Source organism: Symphalangus syndactylus, chromosome 15 (assembly GCF_028878055.3).
Source record: "Symphalangus syndactylus isolate Jambi chromosome 15, NHGRI_mSymSyn1-v2.1_pri, whole genome shotgun sequence".
Classification (NCBI taxonomy): Eukaryota; Metazoa; Chordata; class Mammalia; order Primates; family Hylobatidae; genus Symphalangus; species Symphalangus syndactylus.
Window position 1 is genome coordinate 102,941,026 of NC_072437.2, and position 22,522 is coordinate 102,963,547.

At 33.6% G+C, this 22,522-nt stretch overlaps 1 protein-coding gene across 1 annotated transcript in view; it reads right to left on the reverse strand.

Moving 5' to 3' along the window:
- Positions 1 to 22,522, reverse strand: part of TRPC4 (transient receptor potential cation channel subfamily C member 4) — a 232,714-nt gene that overhangs the window by 136,360 nt on the left and 73,832 nt on the right. The window contains exon 2 of the mRNA XM_063618886.1: positions 13,920 to 14,324. Coding sequence (XP_063474956.1) covers positions 13,920 to 14,297 — 378 coding nt within the window. The 5' untranslated portion in view covers positions 14,298 to 14,324. The remainder of the gene's footprint in view (positions 1 to 13,919; positions 14,325 to 22,522) is intronic.

Sequence of the window (22,522 nt, forward strand, 5' to 3'; positions counted from 1 at the left end):
CCTTGAGACAGCACTGACTTTATCCTGCTAAAAAAGCTGTATATTCTATTGCTCAAAGATTTTTAAAATGTCAAAAGAAAAAAGGAGAAAATAAAATTCACTCTAAAACACACCCCCCAGAGATATACATTCAGCATATATATATATATATGCTGAATGTATATATATATATCTATGCTGAATGTATATATACACACACACACACACACACACAGATATCTGTATTTTGTAGAGAAAATTGGGAGCTAGTCTTTATATATATATATACATATATATATATATATATAGATAGATAGATATTTAGCAAATACAGACTTATATAGAATATTGCAATCTCTGCAAAGAAGACTGCATGCTATATATGGGACTAACTTTTCAAGATGTGGAAGGCTCCTCAGAACCCCATACTCCACTTAAAATATTAGGCAGCATTGTCTGGTAGTAGAGGCCAAATTGAAGAAAAAAATATATATTCCCACATAATTTCTTAACAAAGGTGTTAATAATCTTGGTTCCATTCTAGAAGTGATCCAAATCAGAATTGTTACCTTAACTAAAGCCTGTAAGACCTTTGATGTTTGACTTAATCTTGCCAGATTGTACTTTGCCAGATTTTACTTTCATGAATAATTACAAGGTTTTTTAAATCTACCATATTCATCCATCCACCTTTCCATTCCCAAAACTATTACTTAGTACCTAGGATGTACACAGAATTATGTAGCTAGTGGAAGAAAACAGAAAAGACTAAGATTTGGTTTACAGTGTAATCTATGCCTAATGAATAGACTGGTATTCATAAGTTTGCAAAGAAATAGTACCTAAAAAGACCATCACAGTCCAATGGACTGAAAAATAGTTTTATTTCAAAAGACCAAAATGCAACATCAAGAGCTAATAAGAGTTTTATTATTTTTAGATATAAGTAATCATAGGAGGGAACAAATTAAAGTGAGAAAAACTCCATAAAGAAGAATTAACAAATTAAGGTAAATGAGGATAACAATGTGAACTACCAATATCACATAATGTATTGATTGGTAAGCATCTCAGGGAAGGTGCAGCCACAAAAACTTCAAGTTTAAAAATATGGCTATAAAACTAAGGAGTGCTACCAAAATAAATTGTCTTTTAAAAAGTTCTTCTCTTCTGAGATTGCACAAAAATAACTGAAATAACACTTGGAAAAATTCTAGGAATTGACAGTGTGAAGCGAATTAAAAAAGACACGCGGAGAGCCATGTTACCATGTAGCAGGGCTTTCCAGGCAAAAGAAAACTGTTGGACGGACATTCTTACTCTTCCTGATAGAATGATGGCTTTCCCTTTTCACAACTAAAGAAAATATCATACAGATTTTTTATTTGATGTTGATAAATTCATGGGAGGAGAAAGAAGAGGACATTTCCTCTGTTGAACTCAAATGTTTAGAGTCAAGAATGAAATATTTTAGCAATTTACAAGTTCTGTAGCAACCAGCTAAGACATTAAGAGACTTCTTAACTTGTATTTTAATGTGCAAATACACACATATGAACACACACGCGCGCGCACACACACACACACACATCAGGATAGGTGGTGGGGGGCAACATTTTACTAGAAGAAAAAAAGTTAGGGACTGATTTCTCACCTCTCATGCCCCACAGAAAATATACTGAAGGAGCTAAATCCTAGGGAGATGCAAAGACTCCCAGTAGAGTGCCAGTACATTGAAAAACAACCTTTGCCTACTTTCTGCTTTTTGGATCAGGTATACAATGAATGGAATTGATTAGTATTATTTTCATCCTACAATGTCATTTTAAAATTCATTTTGCTAGACAATTAAGCAAAAAGAAACCCAAAGAAATATAGATCATGGTGGTTCATATTTTTTGGATAACTTTTAATATGAATTAAGTGACCTATAAAAGATGCAGTTAATAAAATGGTGCAAAAATTCATGGAAACTTGTAATTTTATTGATAGCATTTTAACAAAACCTCTGCTAGTGTTGCATCGTGAAAAAACTATAATCCACTGAAAAGTAAAGTAATTTAAAATATTTTTTATTACTTTTAAGTTTTTGTCAGCCAGATGTTTGAAACTAATATATGTATTTTGGAAAGCCTCAGATATTCACCAGGTGGCAGTCTTTTCCTTAATTGTGGTCAAAAGAAACTATCTGCTTTGCCTCGTTTATTAAAAAAAGATAGGACAACAGGTGAACATCGATCCCACACTTACATTGACAATACTGCATTTCAATGCTCTATCTTTTGTGAAAACATCCTTCCTAAAATATCCCTAAGGGAATCTGTATATTATTCTGTGGGATTAACTCTGATTATTTCCCTTTATCATGATTTTTTCCTTCTCTTTCTCTATTCAGAGAAAGGCTACATTTTGTTTGGTGATTTATAATATGTTTAGATTATGTTTATTCAAACTTTTCTGTCTTATAATCGTGGTGCATTTCCTTTTTCCTGACTTTTAGACAACTTTTAGCTCAGGGTCATGCTTCCTGGCTCCAGAGAACCTTTCATAGATTCACACCCTCCTAACCACTATGCAGGTATCTAGAAGCCTATCCTCAGAGATTTCATCACCAGAATGCGACAGGTTTGTCTCTTATATTCTGCATCATCATATTTGAAATCTGATCCTAACAACCTGAAAGCATGACACAAATGTGAATCTTTAGACATAGATCAAACTGGTATACTTCGTTCTGAAATTAATAATCATGAGGACAATAACATTAAACCAGATCTAAATATACTAGGCACTTTACATGAATTTTTTCTAATTTCTAATACAATAATTGTGGAATATAGCCATTTTCTGTTTCAGGTTAAATAGGTTACACAAATAGTAAGTCGTGGAGCTAGGATTTGAATCCATATTTTTCTAGATTCCAAACCTGATCCTTTTCAACCCTGAAATACTTCCTTTTATATAAAACAAACCTCAAAGTATTTAGTTTTATTTATATTTTTTCCTGTTTCATAAAGTCTTTATGATTGGGGTTAAAGTGATAAATATGATGAATATGACTGAAAATTTATATGATAAATATGACCGAATTTCAGGCCTGATTCAAGGACTAATAATCTCAGTAGTCCTTGGTAAATTTCCTCAACTTCTCTAAGCTTCACTTTCTACATATCTGTAAAAGGTGATGACTCCAGGAGTTACTTCATATTAGGAGAATGGGGTGACATCACATTAAAGGTGATGTCAAAATGCACTTTAATTATCTCTGATTTTAAGGTTAGACTTTGATTCTGCTTTTTGATTGAGAGAATCAGGCAGACTAAGTTGGGATTAAATAGAACATGATACAGTAAAGAGAAAATTCATCCAAAACAGGTGCTTCTGAAACCCTTGATTTAATGAGTATTACCACCAAGCCAAGCATTAAATTTAGCATAAAAGCACAAAATGGAATAAGCTAGATCTATACTTTCTTAAGGCTGGTAATTTAAGGTGAGGTCAGGAGAATCAAAAGCTCTTCAGGTGATAAACGATTAATGAGTTCAGATGTTCTAGGATAAAGTATGCAAGAGAAATATGAATTAGCAACATTTAACATTAATTTATCGAATACAGATTTTTAAAGTTTAAGCATTTTATTGATAGAATTAATAGTTACATATGTGCATAATAAAATATTTCCTATTGATTCCATTCAGGGTGAAGAGTGTATGGTATTCTGCAATGGACTATCCGCCTAATATGACAATATACTACACTTTTCCCCAAACCACGAAATAGTCTATTTTTAATACAGTTTTACCGTCTTCACAGAAACACAATAGTACTTGTCTATATCTTCTTTTATTGATGTTGAATTACTTCAATTTCTGTGTCTTACAAAATTTGATATGTCTATTTATTAGGTATTAGGTGCTATTAGCCTACTCTCACAAAAAATAGATGTGAATACAATTGGGAAACCAATACTGTATAGAAAACAGAAAAAAGTGAGGATGCATGTTAAGTATAATTACTTACATTTACCCTAATACTGCAATTAATTGCTAATTAGATTCCTTGAGGTCAGGAGCTCATTTGTAAGTATGTTTTAGCAAGATTTTGATCACAGTAGGAAACCAAGGAAATTTCAAAGTTATAAGAAGAAATGAGAAAATACATGATCCTTTATTGAAACTTTGCTAACCAAAACCCTTGTCCTCACTTTCCTATTTCTCTCCTCATCTTAAGTTGTTCGCTTGCTGCTCTGCTATAGCGAAATTGAAGAGGGAGCAGAAGAGAGTGATTCTATTAATATATCAAGAATGCTGAGCATGAATAATAGACACTGTATGTGTGATTGTTCCAGAAAACCTTTAGAATCTCCTCCAAACCTAAGAAACTATCTATAATTTTAAGAAAAGCAGTTTATTTTTTCATTATTTTTATGAAGGTATAGTGTGAATGTGTGCGTGTGTGTAATATAGAAAGAAAGCAGATATAAAGAACAAGTTTTGATTGGTAAGATTCATTTTATAAACTAAGAAATAGAAAAATTAATAATAGACCATCAGCAAGTCTTTGTGGAGTCTCGAGTCCTTGTTATTAAATTTAGCCAACATTTACTGAGCACATACCATGTATTAAGAAATCTGTTGGGTATATGTAGAAGAAAAAAAGGAATCCAACATTTGTTAAAGAGGTGAGAGCTCCTTATATAGATAACAGAGTATGAAAGTTGAAATTTTTATAGGTACTAGATACAATTGATGACAGATTCCAGAGTTCACAATGCTTCAAGAATATATAGCTGTAGATAATAGAGATAAGGGTGGATTTGTGAGGAGGATTTCTTTGTAGACAACTGAAGTTGGACTAGGGGGCACCTGTGTTCCCAAGGAGGAGAGAGAGATTACTGTCTGCCCAGGCACCTCAAATCAAGCTTGGGAGGTTTACCAGGACCATGGACTTCCTGAAAGCTACAACAGCAATTGGAAACTCCATGCTTGACGGATTCTCTTTTCCCCTAATCTTCTCACTGGATTCTCTTCACTTCCCAAATCTTTCTCTCTCACACACACAGTTAGTGTATGGAAAGGAAAAGATAAAACTTTGAATTGGGGCTACTACATCTATTACCTAAGAGTGGGAGGGAAAGTATGTCCAAACAAAGCCTAAGAGGACCACCCCAATAAACAAATGTCAAAGAGAGTTGGGGGAAAGCATGTCCAAGCAAAGCCTAAGAGGACTGCCCCAATGAACAAACGTTAAAGAGAGGAGAGGGAGGGGAAATGCAGGATTGAAATTTTACTATAAATCAAGTCTATGCCATTGCAGATGGATAAATCAGTAAGATTCATCCATATTCATGTGTGTCTGCATGTGTGTATATATATTAATATATTTGTGTATGTACATGAATATATACACATACCCTCTGGTATTGGGAAGCTCACAAAGTGGAGGAAAGTAGAAATATTTTCAACATAATATTCTAAGATTATGACAAGGCGTATAGGATATGATTATAATGGTAGTAAAGAAGAGGGACGTTTAACTTCATCAGCGTTTCACAATTTATATCATATCTCATCATATTTTATAATTTATATCAAAAAAGGGTTCACGTTATCTGCCAAATAACTGCCTCCAGCATGGATGGCGGGATCTGTTTCTTCAGAGTCTCAGCTGTCAGGTTTCAGTTTAGAAATGGGTCCCTCCCAGAGTCTGTCAACTTGCTGCATCAGGCCGCCCAACAGGGTAATACTGAAATGTGCATTGCTTGACATTAAATCTCCTACACTCTTGTGAATGTGCTGTTCTCGCCTCCCTCTTCCCAGAAATTTCTCAATGTGCCAGCAGTGTCTCCCTTATTACTGCCAGTCTCTTCCTACAACAGTCTTAGAGGAATTGAGAAAATCAGATAACCAGTTTTGTTAAATCAGTAACTTAATGCACTCAAGCTTCAGTCAGGGGCCAAGATTCAGTCAGGGGCCCTTGGATGAAGGAATTTCAGGACACTTGCTCCATCAAAAGCATGGAAAGAACTTTCTATGCTGCTTGGTGGCCAAGTTTTATTTCTAGACCTGTTCAAAAGAGCTTAGGTTTCTAGACCTGTTCAAAAGACCTTAGGTTTCTAGACATGTCAGGGTCAAAATATCCAGGTAATTTGGCAAAATAAGAACAAAGGCCAGGAAAACAGAAAACTACACTCAAATCTCACTTAAGCAAGTTAATCTCTCTGAGTCGCAATTTCTTTATCCATAACAGTTCAATATATGTGGAAGGAATCTACCAAATAAATGTGAAAATACATACCAAACAGTCAAAGAAAACATTTTCTGTATTCCCCACTCATGCACATGCATTTATTCCTCACTTATTGAACCCCTGTTATTTAGTAGTGACTGCTTAAACAAGTGTTCAACAAAGATTCAAAGGCTGCTACTAGGGTCAACACGAATGAACTCTGCAACTCCTTAGCAGTATCCACATGGTGCTGGAGGGAGAAAAATGGCAGTTGAAGTACTTAGTTACTTATAGTGGCAATGGGGAAGTCCACCTCTCTTTTTAAAATGACAATAATGAAAGAACTTATCACAAGGGTTGTTATGAAGTTTAAATAAGATAACTATCTAGAATGATCTTAAGAGAATGCTTGTGTGCAGCATACCAACACGGCAATCATGGATACATATGTAATAAACCAGCACATTGTGCACCTGTACCCTAAAACTTAAAGTATAACAATAATAATAATTAAAAAAAGAGAGAATGCTTGATAAATTGTACTACTGAATTTTTTGTTAGCAATTTTTATTATTGTGACCTAAGATGACTAGGGTAAAATATTGAAATATATTTACAGTTCACTTCAGCCTGTTTGCTTTTTGAAATTATGTATTATGTTTTGAAGAAAATTATTCAATATATTGCTAATTGAGAATTCTCTGATATTTTGGAGAGTGGGAAATACACAACATATAAAGTCCAAATAAATGTGTAATTATTTCTAATTTTTACTTTACTTATCCAAATATTAATATGTCAAAAATTCACATTTATATGTAATGGTACTAGTGTTGCTTAGTGATTAAACTTATATCTCCAAGTCAAATGAATGTATACACTTTCCCTCTCCAGAAATCAAAAAGGCATGTTGCAATTAAGCAGATGAGTATTAGGCAAAGTTAAGCCCACTCCACTTAGGTATTACCACCTTTTTTAAGGGAAGAGAGATTATACATCCAGTTGATAAATTTACAACTATAAATTTCTCTTACCCACTCCTTCTGGGTGGGTTTTAGCATTCCTTCAGAAAGCCGTATTCTATAAGTCAGTTCTCACATACTCAGAGCTTACAGTACAAAATTATTGTGAAATGTTTCTAATAAATGACTCAAACAATACAGACTTGGAACATTGACATATTTAGAAATTGATGAAAAAGTGAGTGTATAAAACATAAATTGTGAAAATGAAAATAAGAACACTCTTTTTAGGTGATTGAATAACTCATTCTTGAAAAGAACATTTATTTTATTTTTTTTCAACTTTTAAGTTCTGGGGTACAAGTGGAGATAATTACATAGGTAAACTTGTGTCATGGGAGTTTATTGTGCAGATTATTTTATTACCTACGTATTAAGCCAAGTACCTATTGGTTATTTTCCCTGATCCTGTCCCTCCTCTCACCCTCCACTTTCTGATAGGTCCCAGTGTGTGTCGTTCTACTCTAGGAGAAAAAGAACATTTAAAATTCTGCATTACCTCTATCCTTGTTTGCGTGTGTTTTGATACCAAAGCCAGAAAACTACTCATTTTGCCTGTAATCAGAGAATAAGTGAATATAGCAGGCAGAAAGAAAGAGTATGTTGAAAACAGTTACTGAGCCTTCTAATCATAACATGTATTTTCATAATTCCCAATTATATTAACACCTTATGTATTCAAGTAATTACAGTGTTTATATGACTTACTATTATTCCTAAATGATTAATATTTCAGAGTTACGGTTAATGAAGAAATTCAATTAATATACTGCTTACTGAAACATAATGCTATTAACTTTAGATTTAATCATGTTAATAATGGATTAGAGGGCTCTAATAAAATGACCCCACAAAAGCTTTTCGACAAAACCCACATATGAAAGATTCATTTGTCTCTTTCTTATTTTAATGTAAACTCATTCTTTATACTAACACTAAAACTTCATAGGGTATTTGCTCTGAGGAATATTCAGCCTCTTCAATGCACATATGCATATTAATTTAATCAAATATAATAATAGAAAGTGCTTTAGGGTAAGAATATAATCACTTTCAAATGGTATCAGAGTTTTCTATTTACCATGCTCTTTCAATGCTAGGCATAGAACCTGGTGACTGGCAGCTGTAATCCTCTTCTTTTTCTTTTGTTTAGTTTTTTTTTTTTTTATTTATTTGTTTTTTTTTATTTCCAACTTTTAAGTTAAAGGGTACATGTGCAGGTTTGTTACATAGGTAAACGTGCACCACGGTGGTTTGCTACACAGATCATCCCCTCACCTAGGTATTAGCCCAGCATCTATGATGATAAAGTCAAGGCTCAAAGGACTAAATAATTTCTCTGAGATTGTAAGACAAGATTAATGTCTAAACATTTCTCTCTCTAAACTCTCTCTACTATTTCTCACTCCTGCCAACCTAAAGAGCCTACATGACTCAGTTTCTCTACATAAACATAGAGAAGAAGAGCCCCATCCTGTATTTTCATATTGTGGAATAAAAATCCCTAAACACTTAGAGGTTTGTTTTATTACTTGTGGCTTCTTTGTTTTGTGTTATCTGATTTTTTTTTTTTGAGAGTGGTAAATGCCTTTCATTCCTGTGTGTTCCAAATATATCTAATATTTTTGCTTTTATAGTATGTTGTGCTGAGAGGAAAAGGCAACAGAACATGTTTCAAAGGGATTATTTATCTATAATTTGTTGGTCTTCAAGACAAAAACCATGTCAATGAGACTAAGGAGGTTAAATGATGTATTAATATACGAGTCAGAATAGCCAAGTAGCTTAAACCACTTTATCATACTAATCGTGCAACATGATCCCTCTTTTAATAATTCTTTCTTTCAGGAGAGAATTTTTCAGGTCTCTTATGACTGCCATTTGCCAGCTGACTAAACACAATCTATGCTCTATGCTGTAACAGCCTTTAAACTCCCTGCTGTGGAATAATAAGATTCAATTTATTTTTTAGACATTCAAAGTACTTGTTTATATTGACTACATTGAAAATATCAAATTTGGGGATTATTTTCAGCTTTTTAATCTTAATGGCAGAATAAGAAAATATTCTAAGAAACTTTCTTATTGATAACTTAAATCGATATATAAAGAAATATAATTGATAACTCATCTAGCTATGTCTCAATATGGGATAATGTTGTCATTTTTTGTCATACAATTTTTATTATTATCCAAGCTATATCAAGGTTGGTTGCTAGCTATTAATTTATAGGTCCTTTCAGTCTGGCCAATCCACTGCACCATTGAGTCCCCTTTCCTGTCCCTTGTTTGTAAAATGAGGTGATTGATTAGGTTGATCTCCAAGAATCCTCCCAATTATAAAATACCCTGCATTATTTTTAGTAGAACTTTAAAACCAAAATTTCTTCAGCTAATCACTCTGGAATCTTAACTGTTTATAATGTATAGCAAAGTTTTTTTCTTTCCAAAGTGGGAATACATAATAAGGATGTTATGAAATTGGGAAACTCTCATATATTAAATACCACTTAATAGCTAGTACTTAAGGGAATGAGTCGAAATTTCCTGAAAACTGGGTTAGCATAGTATAGTATAAGACATCTAACATAAAATATACAGCTGTAGGCTTTCTACAACCTGCAACATCCTCTGAATCAGTGGTTCCCAAAGCCTTGTTGCTAGACTGGCAGCATTAGCATTACCTGGGGAACTCACTAGAAATATAAATCCCAAGGCCTCACTTCAGACCTGCTGTGTCAGAACCTCTGCAGGTAGGTCCTAGTAGTCTGTGTTGTAACAAGCCTTTCCAGTGATGATGCTAAAGATTGACAACCACTGATCTAACAAAAAAATTGAGAAGCAAGGTCTGCTTCTGATAAACATTTACTGAAGCAGCTGAAACTGAAATTAAATCTGGACTTAGAAGACATCTAAGGTCTGCTAAAAATAATGAAAAGTCAAGTTACCAATCAATGGACTGAAACGAGGGTTAAGAGGTCATTCTCAGTTATTCCCTCTAGAGAAATAAGGTATTAAGAAGGTTAAAGCCAAGTTCAGTAAAGTCATCAGAGACTATCAGTGCAACGATTCCTGCTTAGTGTAGAGAATCAGAGGCTCTCTGTGCTGTCTCCTATGGGAAAGAAATAAGCTATTACTCTTCTCATTTAAAAAAAAAAAAAACCCGACTAAATTCAATACCCTGATTTATGAAGGACTACCTTAAATATGTAAGAAAATATTTAATGATCTATGCCCATCTATTTATCTGGAAAGACCTGGATCTTTTCATTACATGCTGCATTGAGAAAATCATTTAATATACTGAAAATCACAAATCTTTAAAACATGTATAAGGTCAAAAAGAAAAAAATCAATGTCAGAACTGCAGGAAGATAAAGTGATTTTATTTGCTTCAATGTCCTTCTTATCATCTACATAACAATCCCAGACCCCATTCTTAAATCCAACATTTCTAATTAACTCCTAGGTACTAATACTAACAAATCAAAAAACTACGCATGTCCAATTTGGTCCTATAGGTCTTTTCTTATAGGCTTTATCTCAGTTAATGGTGTCAATTTTTTCAAGGTATAAACCCATCAACATTCTTCCCCTTTATCCTTCAAGCCCTTCGCCAGCCCTCTACCCGCTAACATTTTGTATTTGCCAAATCCAGCTGATTTAACTTCATAATTTTCTGAGGATTCATTTTCATCTCTTCAGTTCTGACAGCCTTTATTCATATTCCCATGATACTTTTCTTTTCTGTATTCACAATCAGACCTTAGGACTCTCGAGAAAAGGAACAGTGTCTCCTCCTCAGGGCCCAGGACGAGGCCTGGCAGAGCAGGCATCTGGAAATTGTTCCCCAGTGAAAGCCTTTAAGCGTAGACAAATTCATCTGAAATCTCACAGCTCCCAAGACTTGAGGATGCCTATGAAATCTTTCTTTTTCCAGAGAAATAAGTTAATATGTGACAAATTTCTAAAAGAGTATATTTTAAATATACATTTCTCACATTTAAAAACTACTAAGTGTTTTAAAAATCAGATTTGGATTTTTTTTCTTTTTATTAGAACCTCTTTCTTTACTCATTTTAGGATGTTACATTTATTTTGTTCAGTTGGATATTATTGTTTTCAGGTTTTATCATTCGGCCTCAATGACCTCAACAAAATGAATGACAACGTGTCCCAGAACCTTTGGGGATACCATGAGTATGAAAATTAGGTGAATTAAAATAAAACACAAATGGCTTTCAATGATCACAAGAATAAGGAATTACATCTTATGAGAGAAAAAAGTCCTATCAAGGACATATTTGCTACTTACAACAGAGTGATTTATGAAAACTGTCATTCCAAAAGATGTTCACCTTCCTTAGGAAATGAATTACCTAAGAAAATCACAAATAAACAGCCAGGCTCGAATGGGATTTGATATGGCCCAAGCACTGAGGCCATCTTTGTGTGCTATGCTATGCACATTTCATGTTGCTAAAACTTCAGTTTTCATTGTGCAAGATACCAAGAATTCTGAGGGAGATTGAAATTACTCTTTCAAAATTATGAAGTTCAAACAAAGTAATACAATTTTTGTTTATTCTCAGTGCCTTCACTGAAGAGGAATTCTAGAAGGTACAAATAGAAAAGGAATTCTTGGCCAGCAGACTGATACAAGAGAAATCTTCCAGAAACACATGGCCTGGGAAATTTCAGACTCCTGGCAGATCGCAAACCTTGACTGCCTTTTATTAATAATCAGGATCCAGATCAAATGCCTGTAAGGAGCCAGGACCTACTTGTGAAGCTAGAGTTTAGTTCAGAAGTTGAACATCTTCCAACAAACACTCTCATAATAGCAGACATCTTCTCCAGACACAAAATTATTCTGGTCAGTACAAATGTCATTGACTAAAGAGACACTGAAATTTATGGCCAGTGTTCTCTAGACAATAGAACTAAGAAGGTTCTTTAGTAATAAACATAAAAAACATGTTCAATGGCAGTTTTATTCTATAGACTTGCTGCAATCTAAAATGATTTACATCACAGCCAAAACATCTGTCTTATGGTTGCCTACATAGACATAAAATAAGAGAGTGTACAATATAATATCATTGCTATTAGAAAATGCAAATACTTGAGAGGTGCAGCTGTGGAAAGAATTTCAGTACCACAAGGAGACTTAAGTAGTAGCACCTAAACTTACACAGATTAAAAACAGACTCTTACTCATTCCTGTCTGTGTTCTGTACCTCCTTAGTGGTGAAAGACTGGTATATAACATGAAATGTGTCTTTGGATATTACTGTTACCTGTCTACCCCAATCAAGGCTTGTTCACGTTTGAAAGGATACAAGAAACAAGCAAATTTTCGTAGCAGTAAACTTTTACCAATATAATGAGAGTAATCCACAAACAACTGTTTATGAAGGAAACAACAAAATGCCAGCAAAGCAACAAGCAGAAAAGTATTGTTGCTGTGGAGTGCTGTTTTATCAAAGTCTTAGTTAAGTAACGGAAGCGGATGAATGGGGATGAAACTTAAAAAAGGGACCATAAAAACACAGGCTTTTCCCAGCAGACAGGGACACTCAGCTATAAAGTTCTTTTCCTAATAACGGCAAAGATTCTGATAAAAGTCCTCTAGGAAAGCAAGGAGAGCTTGCTTGTAAAAAAAAAATGTCACACCTCCTAACAGTCTAGCATTTGCAGAGACCGAGATGTGTATATTACCAAACAGGCTGCAATTTGCTGGAGTTGAAATAACATCCATTTTATAAGATTTTACTTTAAAAGACGGATTTTTGAACCATTGCAGAATCTGCAGTGTCTTTGCAATTAGTCAATTAGCCTTGATGCAAGGAAGTGACGAGTTCAGTGTGAAAGGAAAAAGGATCAAATAGATAATTCAGACACAAGGCAGTTACGAAGGGAACAGTCCAGACAGACAAAAACAGACCCCTTATTCATTCCTGTCTATGACGTCTCCACTTCCTTAGTGGCAAAAGACAGAGATAGAAAGAAAAAAACACACATTGTATTTATCATTGTGTGCCATTTTAGTTTATTTTCAGTTGATAACTATAAGGTATAGCTACATTTGCACCATCAGTAAATTTGATGTAGTTAAGCCCACAGTCAGAGTTCAGCTATCTCATAGTAATCCTTTTTGTTTCTTTAAGTCTCAATTTAAAAGAATCTACTAGAGTTTGTTAAAGGATAATATCAAAATTAGATGGTGCAACTCACTTTTGCAGTAAGCTGCAGAAGCCCAGAACAGGCAAGCAGGTTAAATAGGAAAATAACAAAACAATTCACTCTCTGATAGGGTAGAATGTAAGAAAACGAAAGGCAAGAGGAAAAACACCCACACATACACATAAAGTTACGAGCAACCTATGTTGAGCATTACATAGAAATGTTTCCAATTTATGAGCAGTCTACTTAGATTGCTTTATTTTGCTTTAGCTCTCACAATTACTTATGATTTTCCAGGGCAGGAAATGCAAGTGGATGTAACTATCATTGGACGTGAAGGGTGTACCTAATAGTAGTTTTCTGTTAAATATAGTTCAGATTTTGAAGCTTATATTTCTTAAATTTTCAGGGCATTTGAAAATCTAAAAAAAAAAAAAGAAAAGAAAAGAAAAAACAAAAAACCTTCTGCAGGTAAAATAAATTAAAAACTATTTTTGCAGGTACCTGTTTTTCTCCACTAGGTTTTTTGTGGTTCAATAACAGCTCCACAGCTCCGACGACTTCTTTTCTGATAGCATGTAATAGAGCATCTCCCACATAGACATTAAAGCTTAAGAGTAGTTCGATGAGCTCCAAGTTCTCATTTTCAATTGCAATGAGGAGAGCAGTTCTTCCGAGAGGATCGATGCAATTAATATTGATTTTAAAATAAATTTCAGCTTCCTCTAGGGATTTCTTGACACTCGCATAATCTCCCTTTTCCACAGCATTCAGGTAGGCTTTTTCCGACGGCGAGAGTTCTGATTCTGCTCTTACTATCCTCAGAGGGATGCGATCCCTATAGGGAGCATTACCATTTCTTTTGTAATAGAACTGAGCCATGTTTCATGCCATGCTATTTCTTTGTCTCTGAAAGTAGAAACAAAAAACACAAAGATCAGTGTTAATATGCTTTTAAAATTGTTAAGCATCATACTTCTTCTCCAACTCACAGTGATATCAATAACAACAATACCATTATTAGTAACTATAAAGAGTTAAGGCTTTTTTTTCCCTTAAACAATAAAAATACTAAATAGTTGTTCAATTATGTGGAAACAAAGTCTTCTTCTAAAATAAATAAAAAGAGATTAACATTTGGTAAACTATTTAAAAAGTTACTCTGAAAGTGAATTTTACCAGAGAATGCGTTTAGGGTTTTGGAAATTATTTACAAAGTTTATCATAATTATGTATAGTTTTCAGACAATCACTTTGAATATCGGAGGCCATAGTTTTGACATCTCAAAACTAGACCAAGGATATTCAAATATATAATTCATTGTCAATTTTTCTAATTGTGGAAATGCTATTGAGATTATATAATACCATTATGTTTGCAAAATATTGTTAATTTGTCATATATTTGTTTTTTGTTGTTGTTGTTGTTTTTTTTTTTTTTTTTTTTTTTTTTTTTTTTTTTTGGTAGAGACAGGGTTTTCCACGTTGCCCAGGCTGGTCTTGAACTCCTGGGCTCAAGAGACCCAGCTGCCTTGGCCTCCCAAAGTGCCAGAATTACAGGCATGAGCCACTGTGCCCTGCCCTCTATACTTAATGCAAGTAAGTAGTGACATCAAAGTTAATGTAAATTAACAACATTAATGTCAATAAAATATACTGAGCCCAATGAACATAATTACATTTTTTTCTCTCTGTGAGTTCATTGAGGGGGAAAGATGTGTACTGAGAATATTAATCATCAAGATGAGTCTAAGCAATTCAATTTCCAAAAGAAGATTTGGAAAGGATTAAATAGAGAGAGAATTCATTATAAAAATGTTATTTTCTTCATTCTACTGTCTTTAAAAAATAACAATAAACCACAAGGCAGGAATGTATTCATTATAATTTTTTTATTTAGAAGTTAAAGTAAGGATATAGTTGAATATGAGAAAATTAATTCAAATAAATGAAAGCTTATCTTATAATAAATTAACAAAGGTACTGGAAGCTATATTGATCTGGTATCATCCTAGTGATAGAGATTCATAGAAGAAAATATTACATCTTGAGTATGATTTCTTTGTTGCTGTTAGTTCCTCTTGCATACTTATTATCTAACCTATTTTATTTTTCTAAGTTATTGAAATTGAACTCACATATTTATCTGGATATGTTTGCTCTGCAAAATTAAAATGCGTAGGGTGTTCTAAGTACTTAAACATGCATATTCTTTTTAAATGATTTTTTAACCCTAATCATTTTATGAGTAAATTAATTTGATTTGTATAATGTTTTAACCATAGCTTAAACATGAATTACATTAACAAATATGATTATATTTAATAATTTTTTATTTTGGGAAATTTTACATTGTTTGCATATTACCTCAATTTATTATTTTAATTATCAAGGAATTAATTTTTACCCTTTGACATCCAGATAATTCATCACGATTTCTGAGTATCTAGGTGTAAGAGCTAATATGAAAAACGATTATTTCACAATTGGTATCTCTCTGGCATATTAAACATAGCATTTTGTATAGCTACCTTCACAGACTAAGCAAAAAGTGAGTGTTCAATATGTATTAATTTTAGATGTGCAAATTACTTGCTTGAAGTCTGATTATAACTTTAGTATTGTGGGGATGCTTTAACTCACTCTAGAATAACAGGAATAGCATTTATATTATAGAATATCAAGGAGAATTTAATATTCCTCCAATATCATTAAAACTTGAGTAAATCAAGATGATTATGATTCTATTTATGTCACTGTAATTATCTGATCCTGAATGCCCCCATTTTTTGCATCAGTGATGCCAATACAATGTCGGCCTTGGAAAGGTGGTTGACGCTCCCTTCCTTGGCACCTTTTTTCTCAGTCCCAGGGCAGAGTCTGTAACAGTGTGTGGGATCAATGCCATGACCATCACATTGTAATTTTATCAGGACTAACATCTAAATTTTTCATAATAATAATGACTGGTATTTATATCCAATTTCAGCATTATGCATACTCTTTATTATCTCAGTTCTTTCTTATCCATGATTCTTGAAAAAATATATGAATTTTTATTTTAGAGTTGAATTTAACTTTCCTACCAATAATATTTTTAGCTTGAGACCAGTGTTTGAATGTAGCTCACCCAAAATACAGGTTAAAATGAAAATACACCTGCACTTACACACATGCATGCACACATCAGTTCTGCATGTGAATTATGATTCAATCAAGATTAAGAGTCATGCTAGAGAATGAGAAAACTATTTTATTTTATTTTTTCATTTAGTTAATTTTATTAATAATGCTACCAAATAATTAGGTAGAGAACAGCATCTTATTTCTCATTGTCAAAGTACAGAATGTCAGTGACATTAGAGATTAGTGGACAAAACAGAAGCTACTAGAGAACTTCGAGGAAGAAGGAAGATAAAAATAAATTAAGCTTATTAATATCTATTTCATTTAATCCAGATAACTTCGACAAATGTAAACCATAGAAGTTCATTTTAAAACGAGTTACACTACACAAAAAAAGAGACATATTTTAGTCAGCACTGTAATTAAGAGATGGAGGCGGTAAGGGATATTTGTATTAGGTAATCTATTTCTCTATCCACAAAGTGGTGAAATCAACACTTACCAAGGAATGGGTGAGAAGTTAAGAATGAAAGCATTAGTGCTGAGAAAGGTCTTTTATTAACTTTTATGACCTCTTTCAATCTCTTGGATTTGAAATAAGTATATAAGAATTTATGTTAGGAAGTCTAGACAGATTTTAAATACATTTAAAATGTAAATACATTTAATAAATAAAATTTAAATATTTACAATTGAATCTTAAAACACTCACAGGGAGAAAGACACACACACACACACACACACACGTAGAGAAGAGAGAGAGAGAGAGAGAACAACTTTGATGGCTAAAACCTTAACATAAGGGAGTAAGGAAGATCATATAATTTTTCAGCACATAGACTTGTCCTTGAGTACTTGAGATGCAGGGATACTAACCGGAGGACAAAAAAAACCAAGTTTAACATTTTAAAACTGTGCTATATAAATGCAATAGCAAGTAGCAGGTACTGATAAGGCTGATGAAATCTCTGAGCTGACACACTTATCAGCTATGGAATTGCTACTGGATAGAAAGGCTGTTAAAGAACAGGAGACCCAGTATTGCAAATATGTTGACCTGCAATGTCAAAATAAAACATTGTTCCTGGTCCTCCACTTTTAGAATGAACTTTGGAGGGGAAATGATTTCTCCCCCCATGAGACTGCAGAATTTTAAGAATGCTTTCATTTCAATGTCTCCTGTATAACACCAGAAGTGGAATGACTGATTGGTCAAATTATATTTAGAAGATTTGGAAGAGATGAGGAGTGATGGGGAAATAACTCAACTTCTGAAATGTGATTTTTTTACATAAACTAAAAATTATTTCCCCTAAATGTGTTGAGGATTAAAAAGAAACAAGAATGTAGAGAGAGCTACAACTTGACCTTGATCCAAAGAGAAATTAAAATTGTCACTAAATATGAAAACTACAGTTTTCTAAGCAACATAAAGATTTACAACCAAAAATTTTAGATATTTGTATGTATCTGAAGGCATATTGCCTAAAGGATAAGTTTAGTTATACAGTGGAAAGAACAGTGAATTTGAGTCCCAAGGAACACAAAGGAAAGGAATATTTAATATAGAGAGATCTCCATTCTTTAGTATGTATTACTAAAGGGGAAATGAATTTCCCTGAACAACATTTTATTTTCTTCCCTAGTTGACTGTGAAAAGATACATGTTTACAGGTGTGATCTCATGACACAGTAAGAAACAACTCCTATTTGTTATTAAGATACTATCACACATATGTAAGTTGCATTTGTACTTTGTCTGGAATCTAATATGAAATAACTTTTCCCCAAATAGTGCATTCACACACAATCCAATCAGAATTTCTTCTTGATATTGTTCTAACTAACATATTATCTCAATAATCTTCACATAACGTATACTCCACATAAGAGCATAATGGTCTGATTTTTGCTATCACTCTGAATTCTAGATCTTTTTCTAATTTCCTTAGGCAAGAAACAATACTTACGTTTCAGCAGCTGCAAGTGTTACATAAAAAATATTGCATATGACTGAACTGTTTTGCGACTTAGTCCAGTCAAAAATTAACACGAATTTTCTCTTGTTTTTATGATGTCAAAGTGCAATGAACTACTAAATCTCTTTGAAAAGTTGTAGGGACATTTCTGTAAACCATGAAGATAAGGTTACATTACTCAACAACAACAACAAAACTACTTTATTAAAATATTTTGACATTTTATCATAGGATTTTAAAGATGAAAATCAAGATTATACTTATTTTCAAAATTCAAGTCCCTTAGATTGAACAAGTACCACATAAAAAACTAAACGCTATCTCCATTTTAATTTCCTTTTAATTTTATTTTCTCATCTTCTTTGCAATGGTATATTCCCATTTTGAAATCACACATATCTAGGGGAATGGTATAGGCAGGGCAAACAATGTTACTGAGCTGGATTTTTACCTCATTGGATTGAGAAAACATATCTTTTAGAAAACAATGTGTAATAGTCAAAGTTTGAAACTCCACCCTGAGTGAGAAAATACGCATCAATCTATTACTCTTTTCCTCTGATTTCAAAAGAAAAGATGTTCTTTCCTCATTCCCGCTGCTAATCTTGCTGTCTGAGCTTTCATCCATTCCTATTTCTCTAATATTTCACACCAACCTTCACCCTCTTTCATACCTAAAGCCTCTTTCTGCAAACCTTCTTCCCTTCATGTCACAAATCTACTTAATTCTCATTAAGTTATTTTTAAATTGTAATTATCTTTGGTAATTCTCTCTGTCTTAGCTCAGATTTTTTGTATTTTATGAACTTTAAGCTCATCTTCCATTTACTGATTTATTCTCTCTAACATGGTGTTTATCCTCATCATGAATAAATTTTATTTTTCTTAATCATGTCCTCCTAGTTGCCAAATACATTTGGATCTTTTCAAGCCTTACGAGTTTTCAGTAGGTTCTGGTGACAAGCCTGCTGAAGTGAAAGTGGTGCTGTCTTGGGCTCCCTGCCACTCTTCCCTAATGCTCCACCTCCTACTCAACATGACCCTTCTCTCAGTGGTTTCCACAGACTCCTTTTCTTCTGTCTAAAGCTGAAATATTGATATGACCAGGGTCCTTCTTGGGGCTGTTTCCTTTATCTATCACTGTCCCTATTCTTATCATCACTTGCTGTTTAAAATGTTCCCTGAAAAACATATATATGTTTTTATTATTATTATTATTATACTTTAGGTTATAGGGTACATGTGCACAATGTGCAGGTTTGTTACATATGTATCCATGTGCCATGTTGGTGTGCTGCACCCATTAACTCGTCATTTAGCATTAGGTATATCTCCTAATGCTGTCCCTCCCCCCTTCCCCCACACCACAACAGTCCCCGGAGTGTGATGTTCCCCTTCCTGTGTCCACGTGTTCTCATTGTTCAATTCCCACCTATGAGTGAGAACATGCGGTGTTTGGTTTTTTGTCCTTGCTATAGTTTACTGAGAATGATGTTTTCCAGTTTCATCCATGTCCCTACAAAGGACACGAACTCATCTTTTTTTTATGGCTGCATAGTATTCCATGGTGTATATGTGCCACATTTTCTTAATCCAGTCTATCGTTGTTGGACATTTGGGTTGGTATGTTTTAAAATATCCTATAAAATTCTACGTTGCCAGACCACACGTCTCCCTTAATATCTGGACTTCTGCTATCCAAGATGGTAGCCATTAGTCACATGTGCCTATTTAAATGTAAATTAACTATAGTTAAATAATATTAACAATCATTTCTATGTCTTACTGGGCAGATTTCAACCGCTCAGCAGCATTCCCTCACTACAATGTTGATGTTCATCATCTTTTACACGAGCTACAGCAATATCTTTCCAAATGATCTTACTGATTTTCGTCGTGCATACTTCCTGTTTATCCTCCCCAATGCCACATACCTAATCATTCTAAGATGCAAATTTCATCAAATCACTTTCTTACTGATAGTCTCTAAAAGGCTGATAACCATTCACAGGTAAAACACAAACTTATTATGGAATACTGATCGCTCCATGATCTGGCTTCCAAGACTGTCCCAGGGAAGCTTATTTTACACTGCCCAAAATACCAAACTACCTGGCTAGTCTAACTCTAAGCCTCTTATACTGCTCTTTATAGTCTGAGTGCCTTTCCTTCCCTTGGGCACTTAGCAGCTCCTGCCGGGTTTTAAAACCTTTCTGAAGCATCATAGCCTCTGATGATGTTTCTTTTCTTCCTCTCAAGGCACAGTTATATGGCCCTTTTTATGCGTCTTTATAAACCCTGTGGATCTCTTAGATTTAGAACATTTCTTACCGGTGCGTATATAAGAGACTGTGAAGTAAACAGTTCTGCATCAGCATTCAAAATTTGTAGATGAATCAAGGAATTAATGATTATAATCTTAGAGTTATTACTCTGCCATTTTAGATTAAATAAATAGGGTCAAATTGTCTTAATCACTTGCCTAAAATTGTTTTAGCGGTTCTAGTCAATAGCTGTTAAGCTATCAAATCACCTGTGCAAAATACTTTGTTTTCTTTTTCTTTTTTTTTTTTTTTTACCTGTTTTCTGCACATCTTTACTACTAAGCTTTTGGCAGCTGTATGAGGAAAGATAACTGTAATGTATAAATCAACACATGGATAGCTCATGGCTCAGAAACATGTTTCTCACCTTTACTGACTAAAATCTTCAGAATGGCACAAGACTTTAGTAATTTGCTGACGTTTACAAGGGAATATAAGCAGAGAGGGAAAAAATCAAGACATCTTAGAAAGCAATTTGAGTATCTTATAATAGAAGAAGTAGAATTAGTGTACCAGATAACAGGAGAATAAAACATGCATATTAATCTGTACAAAATTATAAAAAGGGATAGGAAAAAAACTTAGGAATAAGAAAACATTAAGAAGGAATAATCACAGGTGCTGGTAGATCAACACTAGAATTAACCAGTGAACTGGTCATGAAACTCTCTCAGTTTGTAAAATATAAAAGTTAATAGAAATAGAGAATAGAAACACAAGAGCCAATATCTATAAAACAGTAGTTGCAGAAAGTAAAAATGAAATAATCGAGCATAAGGACTATTTTTATTAGTAATGACCAACAACTTTAATAGTTATAAAAAGATGCATAAGACATCAGAAAGAATTCATAGTGCCACACTGGACATGTAAGAACAACTGCCTTAGGGACAGAAAATATTCTAAAGGAGGAGGGAAGTAGCACATCCCCCATGAGACTGCAACCTCACAACTTATTAATAGCTATGTCAACATTAATTAGTTGTTTGTTCCCTAAAATTTTGCTCAGAAAAGATTGTAAACCAGTAACCACTATTTACATATAAATAATTACTATTTACATCAATAAATTTCTTCATGTCTGTTTAGGTGAGATAATATTTTGCCTACCTGGGCAAGCAGCTCCCTTATTAAATAAGGTTACTTATCAAGACTCTCTTCAGAAGTCTCTTTTTGCTAAATCCACCAATCATAAGCTGTTAGGTCACAAAAATTGCCTCATCCTAATAATTTTCCCACCTTGAAAGATCAGCCTGAAACCAACTGAGCCCAGGTCAGAAAACTGTATATTACCCTGCCCCCTTTGGTGACATGGTAAAATTCAGTCCAGGTGACACTCTTCTTTACTGTTATGAGTTCTATTGAACTTAGCTTTGCTTTAATAGAAGTTTGTATGGTGACATATTTGGGGTGTTCAATATATAAAGAATCAGGTTAACATCATACCTCATAACAGTAAATTTGGAGGGAATATTATAAAGAAGTATTGCTTTAAAAATAGGGAAGAAAAAACAGAAGCTGTAATTTTATATCCTATTAAAATTACTTAAATGCAGGAAGGAATAACATTAGTCTAGTGCATATGACCTCAGGTTTTACTTATAGACCATGTTTGGACATAGAAGTACACTATAAGGAAAGTATAAAGATGAAACAGGCATGTCACAGCGGCTCACGC